Consider the following 21,799-nt stretch of genomic DNA (forward strand, 5'->3'; position numbering starts at 1 on the left):
CTCTCTATCTCCATCCTGTCTGCTGACACACAACTGTTGTGTCATCAACAAACTTGATGCAGTTTGAGCTGGATCTGGTAGTGCAATCATGAGTCAGCAGCAAACTTGTAAATAAGTGTAATCTACTTAATAAATAAAACAAAATAAGCCAATATATTTGAAGGTACCCAGTATTTCAAATGCATCAGAAGGAAAGGAGAATAATATTCACTACAACTTAAAATATCAAACATGTTGAAGAAATGAACTTACAAATCCAGAAATGAGTCTTCTTTTTCTTCTTCTTCTTCTTCTTCAGAAAATGGTCTTTTTTGACTGGTTGTTGACATCTGTAAATTAATTTGAATCAGTGTAATTTATCGAAAAAAATAAGTTTATAATAATCAAACGAGACTGCTATCTAACCAACCAGCACCAAAGATATTCTTGTCAATTGTCTGATACGAATTTAACCATGAAACTTCCATATTAAAGTTACACAGGCAGAGCAGGAAACTGCCTGACAATAATATAAGCAATAGCATTGTCATTCTAATCATTGTTCAGACTTTCAGCAAATCATTTTAATGTGCACAAACTATTTTCTAATTTTAACAGACTGACAATTACTAGCATTATTTGTAGTTCTTTCATCTTTTATTAGTGTGCCTGATGTGAGAGGCAGTGATGTAAATATTCTACATTCTCATGAATTCTATTGTCTTTCTTTGATGTGACTGCTTGTAAGAAAATGAACCTCAAAATTGAATATGGTATACTTACTTGGATAATAAACAAATTTTGAACTTTTGAACATTACTCTCAATGCCAAAAATAATATGATGTATCAGACTTGCAAATTTATCATACCTGTAGATAAAGCAATTATGCTACTCATTATTACGTTGTTTCTCATATTCACCTTCTGCTTAGAACATTTTAATAGAATATTAAATTTTTACCATTTTTATTACTTAAAAATTATAATGCCTAAAATGTTACGTACCATGCATTACTGTTGAAGTCAACGTATTTCAATGTCTTCTGTAAAGAAAAATATTAAACATACATGTAAATAACTCATGAATTTTTATTCTGAACATTCAATACAAGAAAAAAACAAATAAAAATTCCATTCCAATAGCGTGCCATTTCATGCCTTTTCTTGTATTTAATGAATGGCTTAATATGTTGTTTCCGAACTTGCTGTTCATACAAACAATCTAGCAGTCATACAAAGTAAGCATAGAATAGACTATATAATAGCATTTCTGATTATTATTACAAGACATATTTGGCATTACATAAACACGAGGAAATCTGCAGATGCTGGAAATTCAAGCAACACACACAAAATGCTGGTGGAACACAGCAGGCCAGGCAGCATCTATAGGAAGAAGTACAGTCCATGTTTTGGGCTGAAACCCTTCATCAGGACTAACTGAAAGAAGAGATAGTAAGAGATTACTATCTCTTCTTTCAGTTAGTCCTGACGAAGGGTCTCAGCCCGAAACGTCGACTGTACTTCTTCCTATAGATGCTGCCTGACCTTTGGCATTACATGGTGTTTTTTGCCATTACTGTGACCCATTTTGAAAATAGTTTGGAACAGGACAATTTAAAATTCTGTGCAACTTTTTCTGTAGTTTTTTTTTCAAGATTATAACCTGTCTGTCAAGAAACATTAGAAGTTGGAACAGGATACAATAGCTCTTAAAAAAAAAGGTTAAACCTCCACAACTGCAACCCAAAAGACAACTAATTTGGCAGCTCTCTCAAAGTTGAACACAAACAGTCCACAACAACTTGCACATATATCAAGGAGAAATAAATAAGAGCTGAACTTAATTGAAATTTTGTGATTATAATAAATCTGAAAAATATACTATTTCTAATACTAAATTGCCATTTTCTCCCAATTTTGCATTCTGTGTTTTAATACAATTTCATAAATTTGGTCTCAAATTTTTGCAATGTTTTCAGTGTTGTCTGCCATTTTTAAAGTACGTCAATTACACATCATGTAACAGATTCACTGCAAACACTTGCATGATATCAGTGTATGCCTGAATGCATTATACCATATGAAGACATGACATTCTAAATCTACGATGTTCACACCAAGGGCACAGGCTAGCTCTCTGTGTATGTCTATGATTCATCCGTGCAGAAACTGCATCTACTGTAAGTCCATCATTATAACTATGCATTCGACATTTAGAACCATGCCCATTTCAACTGTAGTTAAATTTAGTACAAACATAAATCATACATGCCAATCTAGAAAATTGGTAGGCTAACTCGCAGTTTCACAAAAATCCTGAAAATCTGTACATACATATCTCCAACACTCCTTTATCCTTTCCATCCCCTAATGGGGGGGAAGTCAATAGCACATGCAAAAGGCATTAGGTGCAACATCACAACTAAATGTAACTACATTCTGGGAGGGCCTAACACAACAAATTACCAATGCCATTTTGACAGGTTTTTCCTATCGGAAAGCTGGAGGTTTGCCTTGAATTTGTGGTGTTACCAATATATAAAATTGTCTCAAAGTGCTTCTTAGAGGGCATTAAAAGTCAACATTTGGTATAGTGCTATTAGAATGTGTTTAAAGAAGTAGGTTTCAAAGATCATCTTGAAGGAGAGGAATGTTGACTTGCACATTGACGCATCATAGGTACTTCTACTAGAAGCAGACTGTCTTGTCAAGCAATGCATTGCAAGTAACTGGAAGCAAGGGATAGTAATATCCAAAAAAGATGTAAGATTCCACATTTTTCAAGGTCCTTAATAACACTGATATGGTTGCATATAACCCTGTCCAGTATTCTGCATTCTGTTATAGTTTTTTCCTTGTACTGCCTCATGGTACTTAAGTTTTGAAATTATCTATATGGATATCTTACAATACTATGCTGGCCAGTTGCATGCCATCCTGACCAATGTCTCCCATCCACTACATAATGTACTGGGTGGGCAGAGGAGTACATTCAGCCAGAGACTCATTCCACCGAGATGCAACACTGAGCATCATAGGAAGTCATTCCTGCCTGTGGCTATCAAACTTTACATCTCCTCTCTTGAAGGGTTAGACACCCTGAGCCAATAGGCTGGTCCTGGACTTATTTCCTGGCATCATTTACATATTACTATTTAACTATTTATGGTTTTATTACTATTTATTATTTATGGTGCAACTGTAACGAAAACCAATTTGCCCCAGCATCAATAAAGTATGACTATGACTATGTTTTCACTGTATCTTGGTCCATGTCACAATAAACCAATACCAATAATCAAATGGCAAATAATAATATTTTTGATTAATATAGTGCATTCAATATACCAACATGGTGTGAACTACAAAGAGGACCATGTCTTATAGCAGCCTAATTAAAGAGGCAGAGAAGTAATACCGTTTTGGAAGCAATTTCCTGAGTCTAAAGTCTTAGCACTTGAGGGAATAAGGGGCAACTGAAACACAGAGCAATGAAGAGGTCAGTATTGAACAGCAGATATGTGAAGCATAGTAGGATTCAAAAATCCAGAGATCGAATCAGACGAGGCCTGGAAGTAATTGAAAATAAAGGTGAGGATTTTAATTTTGGAACAATGCTTAAATATTAACAAATGTTGGAAAACAAAGCTGTTATGTGAAGACATCCACCTGTGCAGCAAGCACTGAACTGCAACTATACAGATTTTTTTAACACAGCACAAGATTTCAAGGAATTAATCAAGAACAAATCCATAAAAGCAAGCAACACACATAGAAGTTGCTGGTGAACGCAGCAGGCCAGGCAGCATCTCAAGGAAGAGGAACAGTCGACGTTCCGGGCCGAGACCCTTTGTCCTGACGAAGGGTCTCGGCCCGAAATGTTGACTGTACCTCTTCCTAGAGATACTGTCTGGCCTGCTGCGTTCACCAGCAACTTTTCTGTGTGTTGCTTAAAATTCCAGCATCTGCAGATTTCCTCATGTTTCCATAAAAGCAAGTACTGGGAGATTGTAAAACTAAAAACTTGTACATAAAGGAAGTGTAAAATATACAGAAGCAAGAAAAAAAACAGCAGCATGTTTCACCACATCATCAATCTAAAATAGTTTTTTCTAGAGACATTGCCTGATCTGCTATTTCCAATATTCTCTGGTTTTACTTCAGATTATTAGTATTTTTGAATTTCACAGGGGCCAAGTTTTACAGAGCAAATTCCAAAGTTTTAGAAGCAGAGGGCATGCATACTGATGGATTAAAACAGGGTGTGCTAGAAGTCACTATTGAAAGGAGTTTAGAGATTTCAAAAGCTTTTAAGAGTGGATCAGGTGACAACAGTAGGAAAGGCAGGGACTGGAAAACAAATATGATAATTACTCACTGTCTATGAAAATGCACAGGCATAATAGATCAAGGTTGTTTCTTACTGATGGAATAGATACAGCCAGAAGTTTACATCAAAATCAAACATCATACATAAGTTAAGAACACTGGTATTCAGTTTCAAATATTTCTCAGGAACATAAAAAAGTGGATAAAGGGAATGCAGGTTGTGGCAGGAATGAAAGCAAATGCTTCATTCGTGCTGCGCATCATGTGTAAGATTTTTGTTTTGCCTGCCGTCAATGGGTGTAAAGAGTGGATTCCAGCAAGTTGGTTCACATCGGGACCAGTACATTTTGGCCTAATTAGGCAGCTGCCCCAATTAGCCAGATTCATGGAAATAGTTTAAAAAGTATATAAAAAAGACAATCTATCATTTAACTGAGTAAAGAATTATGCATTTAAATGAAAAACAGAACAAATTAGAACACTATCAATACTACTACAGTATTATAAAACTGTGTATTAGCTCCTAATAGTTATCGACAGAGGAATACATCTTATGTACACTGCAGGGTTCTTTTGATTGACTGTAAATGAACAAAATCAGCACAGTCTGAGGAAGCCAGTCCATTATTCTAGTGTAGATAATGGAATGCCTTCATATAACCCTTTTGATGATTGCATCCTCCAAATCTTAATTTTCATTTAAACTTTCAAGATGATTTTTGATAACTTCAAATTCTTTGTAGTTCTTAAATTATTGAAGTAGTGAAATCATTTAATTTTCACTCCAGGCCTTTTCTGACATCTGCAAGCCTGAATGCTTGTAAAGGTCGTGAGCAAAACAGTTCTGAATTTTATTAATTTATTTCTCACGAACTATCAGTGACAAAAAAAAACACTCTTTTTTGAATGTAAACAAGCACAAACCTGCTCGCTCTGAGCATGGTGTAGTGTCTAGCAATTACGTTCTTCTATTAAGCAGTACAGTATTCCAAGTTAAGAAGGGGATCCGTCTATTTTCTCAATTAGTTTTTGGTCTTTAAGAAATGTCTTAAAAAAAGTGGCTGGCCCGATGTCCCAATTAACTGGAATCCACTGTAAATGTATTTAATAGCAAGCAGGTGTTATCTTAAAGAAATTGAATGCTTTACTTATCAGCACATGCCGTTTCTCTATTGGTTTATCGTAAAATTAGCTCTTTATGCAACCCTTTAGGAACCAGTAATTGAGAGTCGTTGCGGTATCTTTAAATAATAGCGGCAGTGATCAATTCACCCCGAATAAATTTCTAAATGATATAACAGAATGAAAGCGGTTGGTAACTCAGCCGCAGATTTACAGCATCAGAGAAATGCAACAGGTTGTGGATGACTTCTGCTAAGGATGGGCTCACACCAGCATTCCCTCCACCGAGCCCACAAAGCAAACCCGACCGTGTTCTGCCTTCTTTCTCTAGATGCTATCGGTTAGTGGAGGAATTGGCAGCACATTATAAATTTACCGAGTTTTCACCACTACACAATCTGATGAACACAATCCGCCTCCACGTCCCAAGACCGGCACGGTTCCTTCACTAAAAGGCTCCCCGCTTCCGCCAGCTGAAAGCTCCCGTTGATCATTCAAACCGAGGGGCGTTAATTATTGTTCGTAAGCATAGTTCTCACTTTGTCAACATAGTACACTTTCAATGATTATTTGCCATGAATAATAAAATGCCGTTCATTCCAGGCACACCTAAAATAATACAAAATATATTTGCTTCCCTGCCCGAACCTGCAAAGCGTCCCGTGCGCCTTTCTCTGAGAAGTCCGCATGCGCACTAGTAGAAAGTTTATTGGCTGTGTGCATGTCGGTGTTCACCAATGGCTCTTCACCAATATCAATCGTCTTTCACTCCCACAAAGAGACAAATTGGTGGGAGATGAAGTTTTAATCAGAACGAGAAATAAATAAAATTTGATTCATACTCAAGTAGGATTGCAATATACCTTTTTGTGTCAACTGCTCAGTTTCTATCACTCAGCCGAAAGCTCTAATGATTACTGGTGCTTTATTATGGCACTTACGTCTTTCGTGGTGAAATGCTTAGATGTCACTGACATATGACATGATTTTTATTTTTCGGCAACAGTACAGTGCAAGACATAAAAATATTATAAATTACAAAGTAAGTGGTACAAAGTCGTTGAGTGTAAGTCTTCAGGCTTCTGTACCTCCTCACCACTGGTAGTATCCAGAGACTATGTCCCAAATGGCGAGGATCCTTAATGATGAATGCTGCCTTTTGAAGATGTCCTCAATGGTTGGGAGGGTTGTGACTGGTGGAGCTGGCTGAGTTTACAGTCTCTTGCATTGGAGCTTCCATAAGTGGCAGTGCTACAACCAGTCAGAATTCTCTCTTCCATACATCTGTAGAAGTTTGCAAGGGAATTCAATAACATATCAAATCTCCTCAAACTCTAATGAAGTCGAGCCAAAGCAGAGCCTGAGATGTTGATGCCCAATAACTCAATACTGCTCACTATTTTCACAAATGTCTTCAATGTCTCTCCATGGTCATCCATCTGGGATGAGGACACAATACCCTGCTTCTCTACATTAAGGGATGTGGAGGCTTAGTTATTGAAAGATCACTAGATAATAGGAGCATCAAGGAGAATAAGGAAAGGTTAGGAAAGTAGTGTTGGATCAAATGGCTGAACGGCCTATTTCTGCATCCGTACAGTATGTTCTACTGTCTATCCATCCATAGACAGATCATCATAATCATACTAGTAACAAGTTTTCTCCTGGTGACTTACCTGTGAACCTATCTTTGGATTTCCCCTCACTCACCACCCCTCCCCCCTCCACCATGAACACTCCCTCCCAGTTTTGTAGTTTAGCTTCTTAGAAAGATCAAATGAAAATGGTGTTAGTTCTATTTATCAGTTGATTGTACTGTGTCAACTGCTTTAAATGCCCTAGTTTGCCTAAATATTGTTGCTTCTCAAATAATGTATCATTTCTTAATGCATGCATTACTAAATGACAATAAAAAAGGACTACGTGTATTCATAATCATATAAAATAATGTAGACTTTTTTATCCAATAGATATTGAAATGACCATAGATAATGTATTTTCCCATTCCATAACTTCATCACATAGCCACATATTTCATTGATAGATTGGGTCACACAGTATAGACATCGGTCTTTTGGCCCACCACATCAAAGCCAATCATCCAAGTCCCCATCTGTACTTATCCCATTAACCAGCAGTTGGTCTATAACCCCAAATGCCAAGGCAAATCAAGAGCTTGTCCAGATACGATAAGAGCACTTGACATCACCACCCCATTCAGGAAACGTGCTCCAGATTTCAACTATCTCTGGGTAAAAAAGTTCTTTACTGCATTTCTTATCACTTGCCCTAAATCTATGTTCTCTAATTTTATGAACCTCTGAAAAAGGAAAAAAAAATCTTTTGTATACCTTAGAATTTTTTTACATCTCTTTCAGTGTTCCCTCAGATTCTGCTGTTCCTGGGAAAACAAATCCCACCTTATCCAGCCACCCTATCTCACAAATGAAATACTTCATTATAAGGAACATCTTGTTGAATCTCTTCTGCAATCTCCTGTACAATCATCAAAGTTCAAAAATAATCTATTATATGTCATCATATACTACCCTGAGATTCATTTTCTTGTGGACATTCACACTAAGTGAAAGATACACAATGGAACCAATGAAAAACTATGCACACACAAAGATGGACAATCAACCAAACTGCAAATGCAAAAAGAAAAAGAAGTAATAATAATAATAAGTAATAATAAATATTGAGAACATGGGTTGCAGAGTCCTTGATTGAAAGTTAGTCCATAGGTTGTGTAATCAGTTCACTTTTGAGGTGAGTGAGGTTTTCCACTCTGTTTCAGGACCCTGATGGTTGGTGGGCAATAACTATTCCTGAATCTGGTGGTGTGGGATCTAAGGCTCCTATACCTCCTTCCTGAGGGCAGCAGCAAGAAGAGAGCATGTCCTGGATGGTGGAGGTCCTAAATGATGAAACCATGTTCTTTCTCTTGTGTGGAGACTAGAACTGTAATGATATTCGAGCTGTGGTATAGCGTAAGCTGTAATAAAGACTGCCTGTTTTCCTATATCCTGAGTAATGAAAGAAATCACTTCTTCTGCTTTCTTCATACCTTATAAACTTGTACTGCCATCTTCAAGGGTCCTCAGATACTTAATACTCACTTAGGCCTGACTATTCAATGTGCACATCCTGTTCTGATCAGGCCTCTAAACTGCATTACATTATTTCTCACAGTATTAAATTTCATGGAGTCAAAGAGCATATAAACAGGCCCTTTGACCCAACTGGTCCTCGTGGACTAAGATTCTCATCCAAGCTATTCCCATTTATTCATGTTTGACCCATATTCCTCTAAACCTTTCCTATCCATGCATTTTTTCATTTGCTATTGCTCTGCCCATCTTACCAACTAATCGATCTCATTCTGTAGCCTCAGAGTATCCTCTATCAGCAACATTAGCAATGCTGTACCACCAGCATTGATGGCCAAATTGTTACACCACTGGTCATATAGAAGATGCAAGGTGGCGTCAGTGAGCCACGGTGATGCTGTGCCGGCTACGTACATATAATATGCTTGACAAATCAAAAACAATACACCATCATCACTCTCCGCCTCCTATACCAAGTTAACTTTGGATAAAATTTGACAACTTGCCATGTATCCCATGTGGAATCTTAGCAAAAGTCACAATGATGTCCATGCAGACTACATCAGCTGCACTGCTGTCATGAATACATTTTGTTACTCATTTGAAAAATTAAATCAAATCAACACTGTTTTTAACTTCCACATAATTGAAGATGAGCTACATTGTTCAAAGAGTCATATAGCATGGATACAGCCCCTTTGGCCTGTTGAATCCATGCTAACCACTAAGGATCCCATTTTACATTGATCCTAATTTAGTTTTCCCATATTCACATAAACTGTCCCCAGATTCTACCTCTCACTTGCACAGTAGGGACAATTTACTATGATCAACCAATCAACTAACAAGTGTCTTTGGAACATAGGAGGAAATCAGAGTACCCTAATGAAACCCATGTACCCCCAGAGATTGCCTAAGCAGCTGCTGTGCGGAGAACTGTGTCAGGGCAAGCGCTCAGGTGGGGGGGCAGAAGAAACGTTACAAAGACTGCCTCAAAGCATCCCTCAAAGGCCTGGGTGTCGACATCAACACGTGGGAGACGCTTGCCCTCGACCGTCCAGCTTCGCGCAGCAAGATCACCACAGGAGCCCGTGCAGCTGAAGTCAGGCGCATCATCGAGGCGCAACGAAAGCGTGCTGTGCGCAAGGCCCGAGCAGCATCCACTACCACGACAGCACCCACCCACTTGTGTCCCACATGTGGGAGAGCCTTCAGGGCCCGGACTGGCCTCATCAGTCACCTCCGGACCCACAGCCACCAATCTCCCATTTGACTTTGAAGCCATGGTCATCTTCGACTACGAAGGACGAACAACAACAACAACAACAACAACCCCCAGAGAGAATAAGGAAACTCCACATAATCCACACCAGTGATTAGAAACGTAGAAACATAGAAAATAGGTGCAGGAGCAGGCCATTTGGCCCTTTGAGCCTGCACTGCCATTCAGTATGATCATGGCTGATCATCCAACTCAGAACTGTGTACCTGCCTTCTCTCCATACTTTATACTTTATTGTTGCCTCTACCCGCTGATCCCTTTAGCCACAAGGGCCATATCTAACTCCCTCTTAAATATAGCCAGTGAACTGGCCTCAACTGTTTCCTGTGGCAGAGAATTCCACAGATTCGCCACTCTTTGTGTGAAGAAGTTTTTCCTCATCTCAGTCCTAAAAGGCTTCCCCTTTATCCTCAAACTGTGACCCCTCGTTCTGGACTTCCCCAACATCAGGAACAATCTTTCTGCATCTAGCCTGTCCAATTCGTTTAGAATTTTATAAGTTTCAATAAGATCCTCCCTCAATCTTCTAAATTCCAGAGAGTATCAGCCTAGTCGATCCAGCCTTTCATCATATGAAAGTCCTGCCATCCCAGGAATCAATCTGGTGAACCTTCTTTGTACTCCCTCTATGGCAAAAATGTCTTTCCTCAGATTAGGGGACCAAAACTGCACACAATATTCCAGGTGTGGTCTCACCAAGGCCTTGTACAACTGCAATAGTACCTCCCTGCTCCTGTACTCGAATCCTCTTGTTATGAATGCCAGCATACCATTTGCTTTTTTCACCACCTGCTGTACCTGCATACCCACTTTCAATGACTGGTGTACAATGACACCCAGGTCTCGTTGCACCTCCCCTTTTCCTAATCGGCCACCATTCAGATAATAATCTGTTTTCCTGTTCTTGCCACCAAAGTGGATAACCTCACATTTATCCACATTAAATTGCATCTGCCATGAATTTGCCAACTCACTTAACCTATCTAAGTCACCCTGCATCCTCTTAGCATCCTCCTCACAGCTAACACTGCCGTCCAGCTTCGTGTCATCCACAAACTCAGAGATGTTGCATTTAATTCCCTCGTCTAAGTCATTAATATATATTGTAAACAACTGGGGTCCCAGCACTGAGCCTTGCGGTACCCCATTAGTCACTGCCTGCCATTCTGAAAAGGTCCCGTTCATTCCCACTCTTTGCTTCCTATCTGCCAACAAATTCTCTATCCACATCAATACCATACCCCCAATACCGTATGCTTTCAGTTTGCACACTAACCTCCTGTGTGGGACCTTGTCAAAAGCCTTTTGAAAATCCAAATATACCACATCCACTGGTTCTCCCCTATCCACTCTATTAGTTACATCCTCAAAAAATTCTATGATTCATCAGACATGATTTTCCTTTCACAAATCCATGATGACATTGTCCGATGATTTCACCGCTTTCCAAATGTGCTGTTATTATATCTTTGATAACTGTCTCTAGCATTTTCCCCACCACCGATGTCAGGCTTACTGGTCTATAATTCCCCAGTTTCTCTCTCCCTCCTTTTTTAAAAAGCAGGGTTACATTAGCCACCCTCCAATCCTCAGGAACTAATACAGAATCTAAACGAGTTTTGAAAAATTATCACTAATGCATCCACTATTTCTTGGGCTACTTCCTTATGCACTCTGGGATGCAGACCATCTGGCCCTGGGGATTTATCTGCCTTTAATCCCTTCAATTTACCTAACACCACTTCCCTACTAACATGTATTTCCCTCAGTTCCTCCATCTCACTGGACCCTCAGTCCCCTACTATTTCCGGAAGATTATTTATGTCCTCTTTGGTGAAGACAGAACCAAAGTAGTTATTCAATTGGTCTGCCATGTCCTTGTTCCCCATGATCAATTCACCTGTTTCTGACTGTAAGGGATCTACATTTGTCTTAACCAATCTTTTTCTTTTCACGTATCTATAAAAGCTTTTACAGTCAGTTCTTATGTTCCCTGCCAGCTTTCTCTCATAATCTTTTTTCCCTTTCCTAATTAAGCCCTTTGTCCTCCTCTGCTGGACTCTGAATTTCTCCCAGTCCTCAGGTATGCTGCCTTTTCTGGTTAACTTGTATGTTTCTTCTTTGGAATTGATACTATCCCTAATTTCCCTTGTCAGCCACGGGTGCACTACCTTCCCTGGTTTATTCTTTTGCCAGACTGGGATGAACAATTGTTGTAGTTCATCCATGCGATCTTTAAATGCTTGACATTGCATATCCACCATCAAGCCTTTAAGTATCATTTGCCAGTCTATCTTTGCTAATTCACATCTCATACCTTCAAAGTTACCCTTCTTTAAGTTCAGAACTTTTGTTTCTGAATTAACTATATCACTCTCCATCTTAATGAAGAATTCCACCATATTATGGTCACTCTTACCCAAGGGACCTCGCACAACAAGATTGCTAACTAACCCTTCCTCATTGCTCAATACCCAATCTAGAATGGCCTGCTCTCTAGTTGGTTCCTTGACATGTTGGTTGAGAAAACCATCCCGCATACATTCCAAGAAATCCTCTTCCTCAGCACCCTTACCAATTTGGTTCACCCAATCTATATGTAGATTGAAGTCACCCATTATAAATGCTGTTCCTTTATTGCACGCATTTCTAATTTTCTGTTTAATGCCATCCCCAACCTCACTACTACTGTTAGGTGACCTGTACACAACTCCCACCAGCGTTTTCTGCCCCTTAGTGTTACGCAGCTCTACCCATATCGATTCCACATCCTCCCAGCTAATGTCCTTCCTTTCTATTGCGTTAATCTCCTCTCTAACCAGCAATGCCACCCCACCTCCTTTTCTTTCATGTCTATCCCTCCTGAATATTAAATATCCCTGAATATTGAGCTTTCATCCTTGGTCACCCTGGTGCCATGTCTCTGTGATCCCAACTATATCATATCTGCACATTCAATTCATCCACCTTGTTATGAATGCTCCTTGCATTGACACACAATGCCTTCAGGCTTGCTTTTACAACACTCTTAGCCCTTATACAATTATGTTGAAAAGTGGCCCTTTTTGATTTTTGCACTGGATTTGCCAGCCTGCCACTTTTAATTTTCACCTTGCTACTTTTTGCTTCTATCCTCATTTTACACCCCTCTGTCTCTTTGCACTTGTTCCCATCCTCCTGCCACATTAGTTTAAATACTCCTGAACAACAGTAGCAAACGCTCCCCCGAGGATATTGGTTCCAGTCCAGCCCAGGTGCAGACCGTCCTGTTTGTACCAGTCCCACCTCCTCCAGAATTGGTTCCAATGCCCCAGAAATTTGAATCCCTCCCCCTTGCACCATTTTTCAAGCCATGTATTCATCTGAAATATCCTCCTATTTCTACTCTGACTAGCACGATTCCCATATGATTGGGATTGAACCCGATTTTGTGGAAATCTGAGGCAACCACCCTACTTGTTGTGCTACTGTGTTAAATAGTCTTTGATATAACACTTGACTATTCTCCCCAAACAACAGAATGGGATGGCACACATTGTGATTGAGAAGGAAGGCTGTGAAATATTAGACATAATTAATTGAGAACAAATTACTTATGTCTTTAGTATTTTTAAAATAGATGAAGGAGCTGGCCAGGACAAAGTGTGATTTCATGGCTATCTAAAAGGAACATATAAGACAAAATCATACAGCAAGTAGTTAAGGTTTGTAATGCACTGTCAAGTGTCATAACAGGGGCACATTTAACAATTCAGCAGACATTATCTGGATCTAGTAGCTTTTATGATTGAACAATTTGATCTTTTGAAACACAATTCTTTTATCATTTTTATTGCCACATCAACCTCATGACCTCAGATAATGATGTATTGATTTTACTGGGATATGCGATCAGTATACAGGAGATAGAAAATAGGTAATACATTCAGAAAGATGCAGTGTTACCAATAGCCAGTTTCTCATTATAATAAGATTTTGAGGTAGTTTTGCCACAGCTCGCTGCCTGTCCTACTACAATGCAGTTTTGGCAAAAATCCCAGTCCATTTGAAGTTTAATTGTTTTAGTAACTTTGTTTATGTTAACTTTTAAGACTGCTTTCAAAACAGCATAAGATGAATTATAATAGTTTTTGTTACATATGTATGATAAAGCCAGTTGTGTAGGGTTTTAAGATGTTACCCCATTGACAAAATGCCTTTTATTAAACATATCTATGACTGCAATTACTTCTGTTGTCAGAGATATACTGAGTGACATATGAAATACAGAACTCATTGTCATAACTCTATTTACTTCTATTTTCAATAGTTCCTCACAAACCTGCCCTATCATTTCCAGGACAAGTTTTATTTGAATGGCATCGCCTGCAAGGTGCCCTCAGTCACACATCACTCTGACTTGGGAACATCCTGTTTTCCCTTCAGTGTCACTAGGTCTAGGTACTGCAGGATCAACAGCAGCACCAAAGGAAACAACGTTAACACAAGGACAGTAGTGGTTCAGGAAGGCAATTACCCACCATCTTCTCAAATATGTTTATGAATATTTATTAACTGCTACACTGTCCAGCAACATCTGCATGCAGTAAATAAACTTCAAATGATTACTATGTTCATGATTTATATAATGCATCAGGATATCATGTAAACTAGCATAAGAAATATGACTCTCTAAACCATTTAAGTGTTGTATTGGAAAGTGTATTAATCTAGCCTTTGGGAACTTTCCCACAGTATGAGGAATTAATATAAAACCCTCTAAGAATTTCTTGTTTTGTAATTTATTTTTTATTGAAGTTCATCATCAAACAAAACTTTCCATGGGATGTATTTCAGATACTGTACATATATATCACATAATCATATTTGTCACAAATCTCCACACAATATTTATCTGAAGTATACACTTATAGAAAGGAGAGGAAAGAAAGAACAATCAACAGCAGAAAACTTTGTACAAAGTAGGGAGTCATCTTTTTTTTTACAGCATATTCATTGACTTGTGAGAATAAAATCAGGCCTATGAGGTGTTATGTAGTTAAACAATTTATTCCAGTTTGAATAAAATTGTTCCTACTTATGATTAACAGATGCTATTATCTTCTCCATTTTGTAAATGTCCATTGTAATTTCCATCCATACATTTAAAGTTGGGCTCTCCTGTAATAATCATTTCCTTCTAAGGGTCTTTTTACCAGCCACCAGCAGTACATTCATTAAATATTTATCTCTTTTCAACCATTCTTGAGGTATATACCCGAAATATATGGTCTTACTCTCTAAGGGTATTTCACATTTAAAGATGTCTCGTAGGGCATTATGTATCCCACTCCAATAGTCTTTGATAACGGGGCATTCCCAGAAAATATGATAATGGGTTGCATTTTGGTTACCACAATTTCTCCATCAAACAGGGAGGTTACTATCATAATGGGATTTCTGAGAGGGTGTAATAAAATATCTTATCAAGTTTTTCCACCCGAACTCTCTCCATTTCTGTGAACTGGTACACTTCCATTGATACCTCCATATTATTGTCCAGTCTTCCTCAGTTAGTATTATCCCTCCTTCCTTCTCACATTTTGTTTTAATGTATGAAGTCGAATCTGTTTTAAGATTTGACAAACCTTTATACATGCTTGAAATTATTCTACTACCGTTTTCTGAATTATATGTTGTTGTAAATAGCTCTATCAGACATGTACTTGCCTTGGTTACATTTTTAACTGTCCTAGTAACATATTGTTGCATCTATAAATATCGATAAAAGTCTTGTTTTTCTAATAAGTGTTTCTCTTTGAGCATTTCAAAACTGAACAGTGCTCCTTCTTTCATTATATTGCAAATAGCTGTTATTCCTTTAGCTGTCCAGTCCTTAAATCTAGCATCCAGTTTGTCCGGTGCAAAATCTGAGTCAAATGCACACCATTTAAGAATTGCAATGTCTCTCTCTAGTTTATATTCTTTTATAATAGTTTTCCATATTTTAAAAGTCCATTTCACCCATGGGTTATCAGTAGTATTTACGTAACTTAGTAGGTTGTTATCAGCTAAAATTGCCTGTATGGGGATGGAAAGTATCCTCTCCTCAATGTTTTTCCAATGAGTGTCATATGATGGGTTGCACCAGCATATCACAGCTCTCAACTGTGCTGCAAAATAATAATCTCTAAAAGAAGGTAGGTCCCATCCCCCCTTTTCCTTGGCTAATTGCAAAGTTTTGAGATGAATTCTAGGTCTATTCCAATTAACCAAATCAAATGCCTTTTCAGCATCCACACTTCCCACTATTGCTTCAATTACATTTTTTTTATATGGTCCATAATGTGAAGTGTCCTTCGTTTATTGTCTTGTGTTTGGCATTGTTGTATAAAACCTGTCTAATCATTATGTATCGGTTTGGGTAGAAACTCTTCTAATCGTTTGGCCATGATGGAGGCAAATATCCACATTAAGAACAGATATTGGTCTAAATGACCCACATTCCATTTTATCCTTGCCTTCTTTCGGTATAGCTGAGATTATCGCCTCCTTCCAGCTGGGTGGCATTTGTGCCTTTCTTAGGGCCCAGTTCAGTGTGGGGAGTAAAACAGGAATTAACTCATTTCTAAATTCCTTATACCACTCTGCCGTATATCCATCTGATTCTGGTGACTTGCTTAATTTAAGCCTACTAATAGCAGTTTTTAGTTCAGCTTCAGTTATGTCAGCAGTCATCGTTCTATTTTGTTCTTTGCTTAAAGTGGGTAACTCTAAAGAATTCAGGAAGGTGTCAATTTGGGTTATGCTTTCCCCAGGAGCTTTGGAATATAGGGTTTTGCAAAACATTTCAAAAGCTTCTTGAATTTCACTTAGCTCATTTTTTATCACTTTTGTTCTTGGATCCCTAATTCTATGAATTGTATTTTTTGCTATCTTTCTTTTTCAGTTTCCATGCCAGTATTTTCATAGATTTAGATCCACTTTCAGAGTGCCTCTATTTCAAAAACATTACATTTTTTCTAATTTCTTGTGTAGCCAAACTATCAATTTCATTCCTAATTTTTAAAATTTCCTCCAGTGTATTCTGTGCTAAACTCAATTTGTGTTTTTTCTAGTTCCTTCAGCTTATTTTGTAATTCCTCTAATGTTTTATTCCTTATTTTTCTCTCATGTGAAGATATCGCTATAATTTTCCCTCCAAAGAGAGCTTTCATACTATCCCATAGAATGGGAGGTGAAACCTCTCCATTATCACTGAATTCTAAGTAAAGACCAATTTCTTTTTTAATTTGTTCCTTAAAATAGGAATCATTGAGTAGACTTGAATTTAGTTTCCAAATAGTATTCATTGGTTGTAGGTAAAAATCAACAGATAAATACATAGGTGCATAGTCACTTACATCTATTGTCCCAATTCCACAGGTGTTTATTTTGTCTTTATCTTTTCCAAATGTTATGAAATAGTCTATTCTTGTATATACGGAATGGGGGGCAGAATAATGAGTGTAATCCCTTTTATCAGGGAAAAGATCCCTCCCTATATCAGTTAGACCAACACCCTCAAAAAGAGTGTTAACTTTCTCATGTAAAAACTTTGTTTCTTAAGTTTTTCTATTGGAAGAGTCTAACTTTGGTTGTAATTGTAAATTTAAGTCTCCCCCACATATCAAGAGACCTTCTGTTTCCGTTACCATAATATTAGTAATTTTCTGGAAGAAACTAATGTCACTTCCTGGGGGTGCGTATATAGTCATAGTCATAGTTTATTGATCCTGGGGGAAATTGGTTTTCGTTACAGTTCCTCCATAAATAATTAAATAATAATAAAACCATAAATAATTAAATAATAGTATGTAAATTATGCCAGGAAATAAGTCCAGGACCGGCCTATTGGCTCAGACTGTCTGACCCTCCAAGGGAGGAGTTGTAAAGTTTGATGGCCACAGGCAGGAATGACTTCCTATGACGCTCTGTGTTGCATCTCGGTGGAATGAGTCTCTAGCTGAATGCACTCCTGTGCCCACCCAGTCCATTATGTAGTGGATGGGAGACATTGTCCAAGATGGCATGCAACTTGGACAGCATCCTCTTTTCACACACCACCGTCAGAGAGTCGAGTTCCATCCCCACAACATCACTTGCCTTACGAATGAGTTTGTTGATTCTGTTGGTGTCTGCTACCCTCAGCCTGCTGCCCTAGCACACAACAGCAAACATGATCGCACTGACCACAACAGACTCATAGAACATCCTCAGCATCGTCCGGCAGATGTTAAAGGACCTCAGTCTCCTCAGGAAATAGGGACGGCTCTGACCCTTCTTGTAGACAGCCTCAGTGTTCTTTGACCAGTCCAGTTTATTGTCAATTCGTATCCCCAGGTATTTGTAATCCTCCACCATGTCCACACTGACCCCCTGGATGGAAACATATGGAAACAGGGGTTACCGATACCTTAGCTCTCCTCAGGTCTACCACCAGCTCCTTAGTCTTTTTCACATTAAGCTGCTCACACCATGTGACAAAGTTTCCTACTGTAGCTCTGTACTCAGCCTCATCTCCCTTGCTGATGCATCCGACTATGGCAGAGTCATCCGAAAACTTCTGAAGATGACAAGACTCTGTGCAGTAGTTGAAGTCCGAGGTGTAAATGCTGAAGAGAAAGGGAGACAAGACAGTCCCCTGTGGAGCCCCAGCGCTGCTGATCACTCTGTCGGACACACAGTGTTGCAAGCACACGTACTGTGGTCTGCCAGTCAGGTAATCAAGAATCCATGACACCAGGGAAGCATCCACCTGCATCGTTGTCAGCTTCTTCCCCAGCAGAGCAGGGCGGATGGTATTGAACGCACTGGAGAAGTCAAAAAACATGACCCTCACAGTGCTCGCTGGCTTGTCCAGATGGGCGTAGACATGGTTCAGCAGGTAGATGATGGCATCCTCAACTCCTAGTCGGGGCTGGTAGGTGAACTGGAGGGGATCTAAGCGTAGCCTGACCATAGGCTGGAGCAGCTCCAGAACAAGTCAATAAAGTAGTCAATAAAGTAACTGGATTTCCGTCTATATTCCCCCTTACCAGAATATATCTGCCCTCCTTATCTCCCATTTTGAATACTTTTTCAAAATTTAACTTGCTTGAGTTGAGAATAGCAACTCTTCTTCTATGTCCTGATTTGTATGAGGAGAAAAACAAATTAGAGAAGCCCATTCTTTTTAATTTTCCATGCTCATTATCACTTAAGTGAGTTTTCTGTAAATATACTACATGGGCTTTTTCTTTTTTCATTTTTGATAGAATTTTTCTTCATTTGATTGGATTTAATAGCCCATTGACATTAAAAGAAATTAATTTTACTTTGTCCTTAGCCATGTGTATTTACCTGTTAGTGTATCATTGAAATTTTCAGAATATAACTTAATCGACCTACTCCCTGAACAAATAAGAACCATAAAAGTGAATAATTTTAAAAAAGCTAACGAAGGTGTGAATCCAAGGCTGGGGTCTCTAGATGACCCTGGGTTGAGCTAGAGGAAACGTCTAGCCATGGGGGATAGCCCCTCCTACCTGTGAGTTGAAGGCCTCCGCTGCAGTACCTATAAAAGTGAGTGAAAAAATCTATGTCCATTACACAGAAATGATTTTCCCTTTGTATTCCTCCCATATATATATTCTCACATAGGTGGGGAAAAAGGAGTGAATGAACGAATAAAAAAAATTGAGTAATATAAAATCTACATTATAATATGCATTTCTTGAGATAGGTATATCACCGTCTATTTTTGCTTCTGTTTAGTTTATCAGCACTTTTAAAGTTAGCCAAACCTTATGGCTCTTCTGGAGGAAGTGAGGGCTGTCTTCAGAGAACTCACAGTCTCTTTCTTATATCCTTCTCTCGTCCTCCTCACGTCCTCTGCTTTCTCGGTTCTCTTACTACTTCCCAAGCAGATCCGGATAACTGCTCAGCCAGACTTTTGCTTGGTTTGACCACGCTAATGGGCAGTCCTCTGTTGTTCATGTCTGTAGTTGCGTCTTCCACCATCTGATATTGCTGTATCTCTCCTTTGTAAAATACTCTCAGTTTAGCAGGGTATGGGGTTTGGAATTTAATCTTTTCTTGCTTTAATATTAGTTTCACTTCGGAATATTCATTCTGTTTCTGTAGGACCGTCAGGGGTAATCATGATCGAAGTATATTAACTTCCCGTTCTAAAAAACCTTCTTGTTACCCCAGGCTCTTCATAGAATCTCCACCTTGCTCTTGAATCAAAGGAATTTAAGTACTATTGTGTGCGGCTTACTTTCTCTGACTCTGAGAGGCCTCGGGACGAGCGTACAATGTGCCCTCTCAATTTCAATCTCCATAGTCGGGGGAATCTCCAGCGCTTCCCGCAGCAACTTTTCCGTCATTGACAATCCCTCTGCTCCTTCGGGAACATTATAAATCCCGATATTTTTCCGTCGTGATCTTTCCTCCTGGTCAAGCAATTTACTTTCCTGTTGATTTAATATTTTTATCGTCTTACTTAGTATCCATTTCACATTTTGCACGTGATCTTCCACCTTCTCAACTCGTGTCTCTGCCACCGCTATTTTCTGATTGACGTCGGTGAGCTCTGACTTGATATCATTGAGTTGCTGTTTTATATCTTTTTGGACTTCCCTTATCTCTTCCAAAATCCTTATCATATTTGCTGCTTTGCCTGAACGAGGCCCAGCGTCAGCTTCACCGCCAGGCGCACGTGTAGGATAGTCGCGTGTTGCACCTCTCTCTTCCATAGGCTCTACAGTGATGCTTTTTTTTATCTCCATTCTTTTTCCCCATTCTTCACCCCCTTAACAATTCAGATATTTTCGGAAGATCTTATACTTGATGGATTAACGGAGCAAAATATGCGTTTTTCCGGAGGAGCTGTTGATTTAAGCTGCCATTATGGACGATGACGTCACTGGAACCCCTAAGAATTTCTTTTTACCTTGAATATGATTTTTTTGCCAAAAGAAAGTTTCTTATGGGAGGAAGAAATCACATTGTAGAACTGTTTAGTTTAGATAGAAACATTCAATAGATTGGGCAGCATCTGTGGAGAGAAAAATAAAATAATATTCAAAGTCAATGACCTTTCATCAGAATTAGTTCTGAATTGTTACTGAAATGAAGCACTATTCTGAAAGTGACCCATTTTCATGAATGCACACCTAGCAGGAATTTGACGGCAGCAAGACAATGCCAATGTATTTCCAAATCAATTCTGCCTACAATAAAGTTACTATTATCATGACTTGTGGAAATGAAACACCAGTGCTGCCCTAGATTGAAAGCCTGCTTATAATAACTTAATGTATATTTGCATTCTGTGTCAGTTGAGAACCTTGATGGTAATTAAATGTTGGCCTGCCCAGAAACATATGTATCCTGTAAATATTTAATTTATGTGATGTGAGCAGTCTAATGAGGAATGGTCCTTAAAGCTGCCAGAGCCAGCTGTTCCAAAAGACTTAGTATTTTCAGAATTCTATGGCAGCAGGAGTGCCTCAACCTGCAAATATTTTCTTATCCAGTACTGATTTATCAATGCCACATGTCCATACACCCATTTTGCAAGTAATTATAAGAAGAGATCTGAAGCAGCCACCAGTTTTGCAGATGTGACTACCTGAGTTGCTTGTAAGAACTGCTTCAATGTTTTGAATGTATTTGCTATTATTCTTCCAAGCTCCCATTGGGAAGTTCACTTTAAGAAGTTGGTAAATTCTTCTGCTAAATGGCCTGGAATCTAATCTCATTTTCATTCTCCTTCCCTGCTTCCTCCCATTGGTGTTCATTGAATGATCGATATCAGCAAAGGTGGCAGCCTGAAAATTGAAGCAGTGTCAGTACAAAGATCTTGCCTTGATAAAGTGATAGTGTTGTGTCCACTTCACCTCAACCCTGGTTTTAAAAAAGCACTGTACATACTAAACCAACCTTGCGTTCTAAAATAGGCAAGAT

General features: G+C 38.8%; 1 protein-coding gene across 3 annotated transcripts in view; it reads right to left on the minus strand.

The window, feature by feature from the left end:
• srbd1 (S1 RNA binding domain 1) overlaps positions 1–6,107 on the minus strand; it is a 319,766-nt gene extending 313,659 nt beyond the window's left edge. For 2 of the 3 annotated variants that reach the window (XM_063055672.1, XM_063055670.1), the window contains exons 1-3: positions 6,083–6,107; positions 986–1,023; positions 253–329 (exon numbers count right to left, since the gene is read on the minus strand). In XM_063055672.1, the coding sequence (XP_062911742.1) occupies positions 253–329; positions 986–988 (80 nt within the window). In that variant the 5' untranslated portion in view covers positions 989–1,023; positions 6,083–6,107. The other variant, XM_063055671.1, reaches the window with a different exon arrangement.
• Between the last annotated feature and the right edge of the window lie 15,692 nt (positions 6,108–21,799).

Source organism: Mobula hypostoma, chromosome 8, assembly GCF_963921235.1.
Source record: "Mobula hypostoma chromosome 8, sMobHyp1.1, whole genome shotgun sequence".
Lineage (NCBI taxonomy): Eukaryota > Metazoa > Chordata > Chondrichthyes > Myliobatiformes > Myliobatidae > Mobula > Mobula hypostoma.